Source organism: Oncorhynchus masou, unplaced genomic scaffold (genome assembly GCF_036934945.1).
Source record: "Oncorhynchus masou masou isolate Uvic2021 unplaced genomic scaffold, UVic_Omas_1.1 unplaced_scaffold_2106, whole genome shotgun sequence".
NCBI lineage: Eukaryota > Metazoa > Chordata > Actinopteri > Salmoniformes > Salmonidae > Oncorhynchus > Oncorhynchus masou.
This window is the reverse complement of record NW_027008585.1, coordinates 819-13,230: the sequence shown is the minus strand read 5'-3', so window position 1 is coordinate 13,230 and position 12,412 is coordinate 819. Positions and strand designations below refer to the sequence as shown.

Below are 12,412 nucleotides of genomic sequence, written 5' to 3'. Positions count from 1 at the left end.
GACGATGTGAGTTACAGGGGGGGGTACTGGACCTGGGACGATGTGAGTTACTGGGGGGGGGGGGGGGGGTACTGGACCTGGGACGATGTGAGTTACTGGGGGGGGGGGGTACTGGACCTGGGACGATGTGAGTTACTGGGGGGGGTACTGGACCTGGGACGATGTGAGTTACTGGGGGGGGGTACTGGACCTGGGACGATGTGAGTTACTGGGGGGGGTACTGGACCTGGGACGATGTGAGTTACTGGGGGGGGTACTGGACCTGGGACGATGTGAGTTACTGGGGGGGGTACTGGACCTGGGACGATGTGAGTTACTGGGGGGGGGGTACTGGACCTGGGACGATGTGAGTTACTGGGGGGGGGGGGTACTGGACCTGGGACGATGTGAGTTACTGGGGGGGGTACTGGACCTGGGACGATGTGAGTTACTGGGGGGGGGTACTGGACCTGGGACGATGTGAGTTACTGGGGGGGGGGGGGTACTGGAACTGGGACGATGTGAGTTACTGGGGGGTACTGGACCTGGGACGATGTGAGTTACTGGGGGGGTACTGGACCTGGGACGATGTGAGTTACTGGGGGGGGGTACTGGACCTGGGACGATGTGAGTTACTGGGGGGGGGGGTACTGGACCTGGGACGATGTGAGTTACTGGGGGGGTACTGGACCTGGGACGATGTGAGTTACTGGGGGGGGGGGGGTACTGGACCTGGGACGATGTGAGTTACTGGGGGGGTACTGGACCTGGGACGATGTGAGTTACTGGGGGGGGACCTACTGGACCTGGGACGATGTGAGTTACTGGGGGGGGGTACTGGACCTGGGACGATGTGAGTTACTGGGGGGGTACTGGACCTGGGACGATGTGAGTTACTGGGGGGGGGTACTGGACCTGGGACGATGTGAGTTACTGGGGGGGGGGTACTGGACCTGGGACGATGTGAGTTACTGGGGGGGGGTACTGGACCTGGGACGATGTGAGTTACTGGGGGGGGGGGGTACTGGACCTGGGACGATGTGAGTTACTGGGGGGGGTACTGGACCTGGGACGATGTGAGTTACTGGGGGGGGTACTGGACCTGGGACGATGTGAGTTACTGGGGGGGGGGGTACTGGACCTGGGACGATGTGGGTTACTGGGGGGGGGTACTGGACCTGGGACGATGTGGGTTACTGGGGGGGGGGACCAGGGACGATGTGGGTTACTGGGGGGGGACCTGGGACGATGTGGGTTACTGGGGGGGGACCAGGGACGATGTGGGTTACTCGGGGGTGGGGACCTGGGACGATGTGGGTTACTGGGGGGGGAACCAGGGACGATGTGGGTTACTGGGGGGGGACCTGGGACGATGTGGGTTACTGGGGGGGGGGGACCAGGGACGATGTGGGTTACTGGGGGGGGGACCAGGGACGATGTGGGTTACTGGGGGGGACCTGGGACGATGTGGGTTACTGGGGGGGGGACCAGGGACGATGTGGGTTACTGGGGGTGGGGACCTGGGACGATGTGGGTTACTGGGGGGACCAGGGACGATGTGGGTTACTGGGGGTGGGGACCTGGGACGATGTGGGTTACTGGGGGGGGAACCAGGGACGATGTGGGTTACTGGGGGGGGGACCTGGGACGATGTGGGTTACTGGGGGGGGGGGGGACCAGGGACGATGTGGGTTACTGGGGGGGGGGACCAGGGACGATGTGGGTTACTGGGGGGGGGGACCAGTGACGATATGAGTTACTGGGGGGGGACCAGGGACGATGTGAGTTCCTGTGTAAAGAGTATGAAGATATTTCATAGAAGCATTGTTTATTAAATAAAGCTTTCTGTTGATTTCTCTCTTCTCTCCCCCTCCTCTCTCTCCCCTCTACTCTCTCCTCCCCCTTCTCTCTCTCCCCTCCCCCTTCTCTCTCCCTCTTCTTCTCTCCCTCTTCTTCTCTCCCTCTTCTTCTCTCCCTCTTCTTCTCCCCCTCTTCTTCTCCCCTCTTCTTCTCTCCCTCTTCTTCTCTCTCCCTCTTCTTCTCTCCCTCTTCTTCTCTCCCTCTTCTCCTCTCTCCCTCCTCTCTCTCCCCTCCCTCTTCTTCTCTCCCTCTTCTTCTCTCCCTCTTCTTCTCTCCCTCTTCTTCTCCCCCTCTTCTTCTCCCCCTCTTCTTCTCTCCCTCTTCTTCTCTCCCTCTTCTTCTCTCCCTCTTCTTCTCTCCCTCTTCTTCTCTCCCTCTAGATAATGAAGCTGGAGATAGAGGAGATATCAGCCCTGCGTTCCTTTGTCTTTCTCTGGTGTGGATCAGGAGAGGGACTGGACCTGGGGAGAATGGTATTATACACAGAGAGAGGGACTGGACCTGGGGAGAATGATATTATACACAGAGAGAGGGACTGGACCTGGGGAGAATGGTATTATACACAGAGAGAGGGACTGGACCTGGGGAGAATGGTATTATACACAGAGAGAGGGACTGGACCTGGGGAGAATGGTATTATACACAGAGAGAGGGACTGGACCTGGGGAGAATGGTATTATACACAGAGAGAGGGACTGGACCTGGGGAGAATGGTATTATACACAGAGAGAGGGACTGGACCTGGGGAGAATGGTATTATACACAGAGAGAGGGACTGGACCTGGGGAGAATGGTATTATACACAGAGAGAGGGACTGGACCTGGGGAGAATGGTATTATACACAGAGAGAGGGACTGGACCTGGGGAGAATGGTATTATACACAGAGAGAGGGACTGGACCTGGGGAGAATGGTATTATACACAGAGAGAGGGACTGGACCTGGGGAGAATGGTATTATACACAGAGAGAGGGACTGGACCTGGGGAGAATGGTATTATACACAGAGAGAGGGACTGGACCTGGGGAGAATGGTATTATACACAGAGAGAGGGACTGGACCTGGGGAGAATGGTATTATACACAGAGAGAGGGACTGGACCTGGGGAGAATGGTATTATACACAGAGAGAGGGACTGGACCTGGGGAGAATGGTATTATACACAGAGAGAGGGACTGGACCTGGGGAGAATGGTATTATACACAGAGAGAGGGACTGGACCTGGGGAGAATGGTATTATACACAGAGAGAGGGACTGGACCTGGGGAGAATGGTATTATACACAGAGAGAGGGACTGGACCTGGGGAGAATGGTATTATACACAGAGAGAGGGACTGGACCTGGGGAGAATGGTATTATACACAGAGAGAGGGACTGGACCTGGGGAGAATGGTATTATACACAGAGAGAGGGACTGGACCTGGGGAGAATGGTATTATACACAGAGAGAGGGACTGGACCTGGGGAGAATGGTATTATACACAGAGAGAGGGACTGGACCTGGGGAGAATGGTATTATACACAGAGAGAGGGACTGGACCTGGGGAGAATGGTATTATACACAGAGAGAGGGACTGGACCTGGGGAGAATGGTATTATACACAGAGAGAGGGACTGGACCTGGGGAGAATGGTATTATACACAGAGAGAGGGACTGGACCTGGGGAGAATGGTATTATACACAGAGAGAGGGACTGGACCTGGGGAGAATGGTATTATACACAGAGAGAGGGACTGGACCTGGGGAGAATGGTATTATACACAGAGAGAGGGACTGGACCTGGGGAGAATGGTATTATACACAGAGAGAGGGACTGGACCTGGGGAGAATGGTATTATACACAGAGAGAGGGACTGGACCTGGGGAGAATGGTATTATACACAGAGAGAGGGACTGGACCTGGGGAGAATGGTATTATACACAGAGAGAGGGACTGGACCTGGGGAGAATGGTATTATACACAGAGAGAGGGACTGGGGAGAATGGTATTATACACAGAGAGAGGGACTGGACCTGGGGAGAATGGTATTATACACAGAGAGGGACTGGACCTGGGGAGAATGGTATTATACACAGAGAGAGGGACTGGACCTGGGGAGAATGGTATTATACACAGAGAGAGGGACTGGACCTGGGGAGAATGGTATTATACACAGAGAGAGGGACTGGACCTGGGGAGAATGGTATTATACACAGAGAGAGGGACTGGACCTGGGGAGAATGGTATTATACACAGAGAGAGGGACTGGACCTGGGGAGAATGGTATTATACACAGAGAGAGGGACTGGACCTGGGGAGAATGGTATTATACACAGAGAGAGGGACTGGGGAGAATGGTATTATACACAGAGAGAGGGACTGGACCTGGGGAGAATGGTATTATACACAGAGAGAGGGACTGGGGAGAATGGTATTATACACAGAGAGAGGGACTGGACCTGGGGAGAATGGTATTATACACAGAGAGGGGACTGGACCTGGGGAGAATGGTATTATACACAGAGAGAGGGACTGGACCTGGGGAGAATGGTATTATACACAGAGAGAGGGACTGGACCTGGGGAGAATGGTATTATACACAGAGAGAGGACTGGACCTGGGGAGAATGGTATTATACACAGAGAGAGGGACTGGACCTGGGGAGAATGGTATTATACACAGAGAGAGGGACTGGGGAGAATGGTATTATACACAGAGAGAGGGACTGGACCTGGGGAGAATGGTATTATACACAGAGAGAGGGACTGGGGAGAATGGTATTATACACAGAGAGAGGGACTGGACCTGGGGAGAATGGTATTATACACAGAGAGAGGGACTGGACCTGGGGAGAATGGTATTATACACAGAGAGAGGGACTGGACCTGGGGAGAATGGTATTATACACAGAGAGAGGGACTGGACCTGGGGAGAATGGTATTATACACAGAGAGAGGGACTGGACCTGGGGAGAATGGTATTATACACAGAGAGAGGACTGGACCTGGGGAGAATGGTATTATACACAGAGAGAGGGACTGGACCTGGGGAGAATGGTATTATACACAGAGAGAGGGACTGGACCTGGGGAGAATGGTATTATACACAGAGAGAGGGACTGGACCTGGGGAGAATGGTATTATACACAGAGAGAGGGACTGGACCTGGGGAGAATGGTATTATACACAGAGAGAGGGACTGGACCTGGGGAGAATGGTATTATACACAGAGAGAGGGACTGGGGAGAATGGTATTATACACAGAGAGAGGGACTGGACCTGGGGAGAATGGTATTATACACAGAGAGAGGGACTGGACCTGGGGAGAATGGTATTATACACAGAGAGAGGGACTGGACCTGGGGAGAATGGTATTATACACAGAGAGAGGGACTGGACCTGGGGAGAATGGTATTATACACAGAGAGAGGGACTGGACCTGGGGAGAATGGTATTATACACAGAGAGAGGGACTGGACCTGGGGAGAATGGTATTATACACAGAGAGAGGGACTGGACCTGGGGAGAATGGTATTATACACAGAGAGAGGACTGGACCTGGGGAGAATGGTATTATACACAGAGAGACTGGACCTGGGGAGAATGGTATTATACACAGAGAGAGGGACCTGGGGAGAATGGTATTATACACAGAGAGAGGGACCTGGGGAGAATGGTATTATACACAGAGAGAGGGACCTGGGGAGAATGGTATTATACACAGAGAGAGGGACTGGACCTGGGGAGAATGGTATTATACACAGAGAGAGGGACCTGGGGAGAATGGTATTATACACAGAGAGAGGGACCTGGGGAGAATGGTATTATACACAGAGAGGGGGACCTGGGGAGAATGGTATTATACACAGAGAGAGGGACCTGGGGAGAATGGTATTATACACAGAGAGAGGACTGGACCTGGGGAGAATGGTATTATACACAGAGAGAGGGACTGGACCTGGGGAGAATGGTATTATACACAGAGAGAGGGACTGGACCTGGGGAGAATGGTATTATACACAGAGAGAGGGACTGGACCTGGGGAGAATGGTATTATACACAGAGAGAGGGACTGGACCTGGGGAGAATGGTATTATACACAGAATGGTAGAGGGACTGGACCTGGGGAGAATGGTATTATACACAGAGAGAGGGACTGGACCTGGGGAGAATGGTATTATACACAGAGAGAGGGACTGGACCTGGGGAGAATGGTATTATACACAGAGAGAGGACCTGGGGAGAATGGTATTATACACAGAGAGAGGGACTGGACCTGGGGAGAATGGTATTATACACAGAGAGAGGGACTGGACCTGGGGAGAATGGTATTATACACAGAGAGAGGGACTGGACCTGGGGAGAATGGTATTATACACAGAGAGAGGGACTGGACCTGGGGAGAATGGTATTATACACAGAGAGAGGGACTGGGGGAGAATGGTATTATACACAGAGAGAGGGACTGGACCTGGGGAGAATGGTATTATACACAGAGAGAGGGACTGGACCTGGGGAGAATGGTATTATACACAGAGAGAGGGACTGGACCTGGGGAGAATGGTATTATACACAGAGAGAGGGACTGGACCTGGGGAGAATGGTATTATACACAGAGAGAGGGACTGGACCTGGGGAGAATGGTATTATACACAGAGAGAGGGACTGGACCTGGGGAGAATGGTATTATACACAGAGAGAGGGACTGGACCTGGGGAGAATGGTATTATACACAGAGAGAGGGACTGGACCTGGGGAGAATGGTATTATACACAGAGAGAGGGACTGGACCTGGGGAGAATGGTATTATACACAGAGAGAGGGACTGGACCTGGGGAGAATGGTATTATACACAGAGAGAGGGACTGGACCTGGGGAGAATGGTATTATACACAGAGAGAGGACTGGACCTGGGGAGAATGGTATTATACACAGAGAGAGGGACTGGACCTGGGGAGAATGGTATTATACACAGAGAGAGGGACTGGACCTGGGGAGAATGGTATTATACACAGAGAGAGGGACCTGGGGAGAATGGTATTATACACAGAGAGAGGGACTGGACCTGGGGAGAATGGTATTATACACAGAGAGAGGGACCTGGGGAGAATGGTATTATACACAGAGAGAGGGACTGGACCTGGGGAGAATGGTATTATACACAGAGAGAGGGACTGGACCTGGGGAGAATGGTATTATACACAGAGAGAGGGACTGGACCTGGGGAGAATGGTATTATACACACAGAGAGAGGGACTGGACCTGGGGAGAATGGTATTATACACAGAGAGAGGGACTGGACCTGGGGAGAATGGTATTATACACAGAGAGAGGGACCTGGGGAGAATGGTATTATACACTGGGGAGAATGGTATTATACACAGAGAGAGGGACTGGACCTGGGGAGAATGGTATTATACACAGAGAGAGGGACTGGACCTGGGGAGAATGGTATTATACACAGAGAGAGGGACTGGGGAGAATGGTATTATACACAGAGAGAGGGACTGGACCTGGGGAGAATGGTATTATACACAGAGAGAGGGACCTGGGGAGAATGGTATTATACACAGAGAGAGGGACTGGACCTGGGGAGAATGGTATTATACACAGAGAGAGGGACCTGGGGAGAATGGTATTATACACAGAGAGAGGGACTGGACCTGGGGAGAATGGTATTATACACAGAGAGAGGGACTGGACCTGGGGAGAATGGTATTATACACAGAGAGAGGGACTGGACCTGGGGAGAATGGTATTATACACAGAGAGAGGGACTGGACCTGGGGAGAATGGTATTATACACAGAGAGAGGGACTGGACCTGGGGAGAATGGTATTATACACAGAGAGAGGGACTGGACCTGGGGAGAATGGTATTATACACAGAGAGAGGGACTGGACCTGGGGAGAATGGTATTATACACAGAGAGAGGGACTGGACCTGGGGAGAATGGTATTATACACAGAGAGAGAGACCTGGGGAGAATGGTATTATACACAGAGAGAGGGACTGGACCTGGGGAGAATGGTATTATACACAGAGAGAGGGACTGGACCTGGGGAGAATGGTATTATACACAGAGAGAGGGACTGGACCTGGGGAGAATGGTATTATACACAGAGAGAGGGACTGGACCTGGGGAGAATGGTATTATACACAGAGAGAGGGACTGGACCTGGGGAGAATGGTATTATACACAGAGAGAGGGACTGGGGAGAATGGTATTATACACAGAGAGAGGGGACTGGACCTGGGGAGAATGGTATTATACACAGAGAGAGGGACTGGACCTGGGGAGAATGGTATTATACACAGAGAGAGGGACTGGACCTGGGGAGAATGGTATTATACACAGAGAGAGGGACTGGACCTGGGGAGAATGGTATTATACACAGAGAGAGGGACTGGACCTGGGGAGAATGGTATTATACACAGAGAGAGGACTGGACCTGGGGAGAATGGTATTATACACAGAGAGAGGGACCTGGGGAGAATGGTATTATACACAGAGAGAGGGACTGGACCTGGGGAGAATGGTATTATACACAGAGAGAGGGACTGGACCTGGGGAGAATGGTATTATACACAGAGAGAGGGACTGGACCTGGGGAGAATGGTATTATACACAGAGAGAGGGACTGGGGAGAATGGTATTATACACAGAGAGAGGGACTGGACCTTGGGAGAATGGTATTATACACAGAGAGAGGGACTGGGGAGAATGGTATTATACACAGAGAGAGGGACCTGGGGAGAATGGTATTATACACAGAGAGAGGGACCTGGGGAGAATGGTATTATACACAGAGAGAGGGACTGGACCTGGGGAGAATGGTATTATACACAGAGAGAGGGACTGGGGAGAATGGTATTATACACAGAGAGAGGGACCTGGGGAGAATGGTATTATACACAGAGAGAGGGACTGGGGAGAATGGTATTATACACAGAGAGAGGGACTGGGGAGAATGGTATTATACACAGAGAGAGGGACCTGGGGAGAATGGTATTATACACAGAGAGAGGGACTGGGGAGAATGGTATTATACACAGAGAGAGGGACCTGGGGAGAATGGTATTATACACAGAGAGAGGGACTGGACCTGGGGAGAATGGTATTATACACAGAGAGAGGGACTGGGGAGAATGGTATTATACACAGAGAGAGGGACCTGGGGAGAATGGTATTATACACAGAGAGAGGGACTGGGGAGAATGGTATTATACACAGAGAGAGGGACCTGGGGAGAATGGTATTATACACAGAGAGAGGGACTGGGGAGAATGGTATTATACACAGAGAGAGGGACCTGGGGAGAATGGTATTATACACAGAGAGAGGGACCTGGGGAGAATGGTATTATACACAGAGAGAGGGACCTGGGGAGAATGGTATTATACACAGAGAGAGGGACTGGGGAGAATGGTATTATACACAGAGAGAGGGACTGGGGAGAATGGTATTATACACAGAGAGAGGGCCTGGGGAGAATGGTATTATACACAGAGAGAGGGACTGGGGAGAATGGTATTATACACAGAGAGAGGGACTGGACCTGGGGAGAATGGTATTATACACAGAGAGAGGGACTGGGGAGAATGGTATTATACACAGAGAGAGGGACTGTACCTGGGGAGAATGGTATTATACACAGAGAGAGGGACTGGGGAGAATGGTATTATACACAGAGAGAGGGACCTGGGGAGAATGGTATTATACACAGAGAGAGGGACCTGGGGAGAATGGTATTATACACAGAGAGAGGGACTGGACCTGGGGAGAATGGTATTATACACAGAGAGAGGGACCTGGGGAGAATGGTATTATACACAGAGAGAGGGACTGGGGAGAATGGTATTATACACAGAGAGAGGGACTGGACCTGGGGAGAATGGTATTATACACAGAGAGAGGGACCTGGGGAGAATGGTATTATACACAGAGAGAGGGACTGGACCTGGGGAGAATGGTATTATAGACAGAGAGAGGGACTGGGGAGAATGGTATTATACACAGAGAGAGGGACTGGACCTGGGGAGAATGGTATTATACACAGAGAGAGGGACCTGGGGAGAATGGTATTATACACAGAGAGAGGGACCTGGGGAGAATGGTATTATACACAGAGAGAGGGACTGGACCTGGGGAGAATGGTATTATACACAGAGAGAGGGACTGGGGAGAATGGTATTATACACAGAGAGAGGGACTGGACCTGGGGAGAATGGTATTATACACAGAGAGAGGGACCTGGGGAGAATGGTATTATACACAGAGAGGGGACTGGACCTGGGGAGAATGGTATTATACACAGAGAGAGGGACCTGGGGAGAATGGTATTATACACAGAGAGAGGGACCTGGGGAGAATGGTATTATACACAGAGAGAGGGACCTGGGGAGAATGGTATTATACACAGAGAGAGGGACCTGGGGAGAATGGTATTATACACAGAGAGAGGGACTGGACCTGGGGAGAATGGTATTATACACAGAGAGAGGGACCTGGGGAGAATGGTATTATACACAGAGAGAGGGACTGGGGAGAATGGTATTATACACAGAGCGATTCAGTGCCTGATACCGGAGACTCAGTAGCTCTCCCCCTCTCCCTCCTTCTCCCTCCTCCCCCCTCTCCCTCCTCTCCCCCTCTCCCCCTCTCCCCCTCTCCCCCTCTCCATCCTCTCCCCCCCTCTCCCTCCCTCTCCCCCTCCCCCCTCCCTCCTCTCCCCCTCTCCCTCCTCCCTCTCCTCCTCTCCCTCCTCCCCCTCTCCCTCCTCTCCCTCCCCCCTCCTCTCCCCCTCTCCCCCCTCCCCCTCTCCCTCCTCTCCCCCCTCCCTCCTCTCCCCCTCTCCCTCCCTCTCCCCCTCTCCCCCTCCCCCTCTCTCCTCCTCTCCCCCTCCCTCCTCTCCCCCTCTCCCTCCTCCACAGTGTCTGAGAAAGTGGGGTTTCAGGCGTTGTGAGGATATCTGTTGGATCAAAACCAACAAGAACAACCCTGGAAAGACCAAAACCCTCGACCCTAAAGCTGTGTTTCAGAGAACCAAGGTAACACACACCATGACACACACACACACCATGACACACACACGCACCATGACACACAAACACCATGACACACACACACACCATGACACACACACACACCATGACACACACACACCATGACACACACACACACCATGACACACACACACACCATGACACACATACACACATCATGACACACACACCAGCGACACCAACACACTCACAGTCTTACAAAAATGTACCATGATTTCTCCCCTTCTTACCCCCCTCTTCCCCCTCCCTCCCCCTCTCCTCTCTCCTTCCCTCTCCTCTTCCCCCTCCCTCTCCTCTCCTCTTCCCCCTCCCTCCCTCTCCCCCTCCTTCCCTCTTGCCCTCCCTCTCCTCCTCCCTCCTCTCTTCTCCTCCCCCTCTCTTCTTCCCCCCCCTCTCTCCTCTTCTCCCTCCCTCTCCCCTCTTCCCCCTCCTCTCTTCTTCCCCTTCCCTCTCCTCTCTAGGAACACTGTCTAATGGGTATTAAAGGAACAGTCCGGCGGTCTACAGATGGGGATTTCATCCACGCCAACGTGGATATCGACCTGATTATTACCGAGGAGCCTGAGATCGGGAACGTGGAGAAGCCGGTGGAGATATTTCATATTATAGAGCACTTCTGTCTGGGGAGACGAAGACTACACCTGTTTGGACGAGACTCTACCATCAGACCAGGTGGGTCCTCAGACCAGGTGGGTCCTCAGACCAGGTGGGTCCTCAGACCAGGTGGGTCCTCAGACCAGGTGGGTCCTCAGACCACAGCATCAGACTACACCTGTTTGGACGAGACTCTACCATCAGACCAGGTGGGTCCTCAGACCAGGTGGGTCCTCAGACCACACCATCAGACTACACCTGTTTGGACGAGACTCTACCATCAGACCAGGTGGGTCCTCAGACCAGGTGGGTCATCAGACCAGGTGGGTCCTCAGACCAGGTGGGTCATCAGACCAGGTGGGTCCTCAGACCAGGTGGGTCCTCAGACCAGGTGGGTCCTCAGACCACACCATCAGACTATACCTGTTTGGACGAGACTCTACCATTTACATTTACATTTAAGTCATTTAGCAGACGCTCTTATCCAGAGCGACTTACAAATTCAGTGGAACAGCCACTTTACAATAGTGCATCTAAATCATTAAGGGGGGGGGTGGTGAGAAGATTACTTATCCTATCCTAGGTATTCCTTGAAGAGGTGGGGTTTCAGGTGTCTCCGGAAGGTGGTGATTGACTCCGCTGTCCTGGCGTCGTGAGGGAGTTTGTTCCACCATTGGGGGCCAGAGCAGCGAACAGTTTTGACTGGGCTGAGCGGGAACTGTACTTCCTCAATGGTAGGGAGGCGAGCAGGCCAGAGGTGGATGAACGCAGTGCCCTTGCTTGGGTGTAGGGCCTGATCAGAGCCTGGAGGTACTGCGGTGCCGTTCCCTCACAGCTCCGTAGGCAAGCACTATGGTCTTGTAGCGGATGCGAGCTTCAACTGGAAGCCAGTGGAGAGAGCGGAGGAGCGGGGTGACGGAGAGAACTTGGGA

General features: G+C 52.7%; 1 protein-coding gene across 1 annotated transcript in view; it reads left to right on the top strand.

The window, feature by feature from the left end:
- The window catches only part of LOC135532912 (N6-adenosine-methyltransferase non-catalytic subunit-like), a gene marked incomplete at its 3' end in the record, with an annotated part of 34,443 nt that extends 22,450 nt beyond the window's left edge, over positions 1-11,993 (top strand). Inside the window, exons 8-10 of the mRNA XM_064960343.1 lie at positions 2,220-2,312; positions 10,755-10,871; positions 11,348-11,993. Coding sequence (XP_064816415.1) covers positions 2,220-2,312; positions 10,755-10,871; positions 11,348-11,993 — 856 coding nt within the window. The remainder of the gene's footprint in view (positions 1-2,219; positions 2,313-10,754; positions 10,872-11,347) is intronic.
- Between the last annotated feature and the right edge of the window lie 419 nt (positions 11,994-12,412).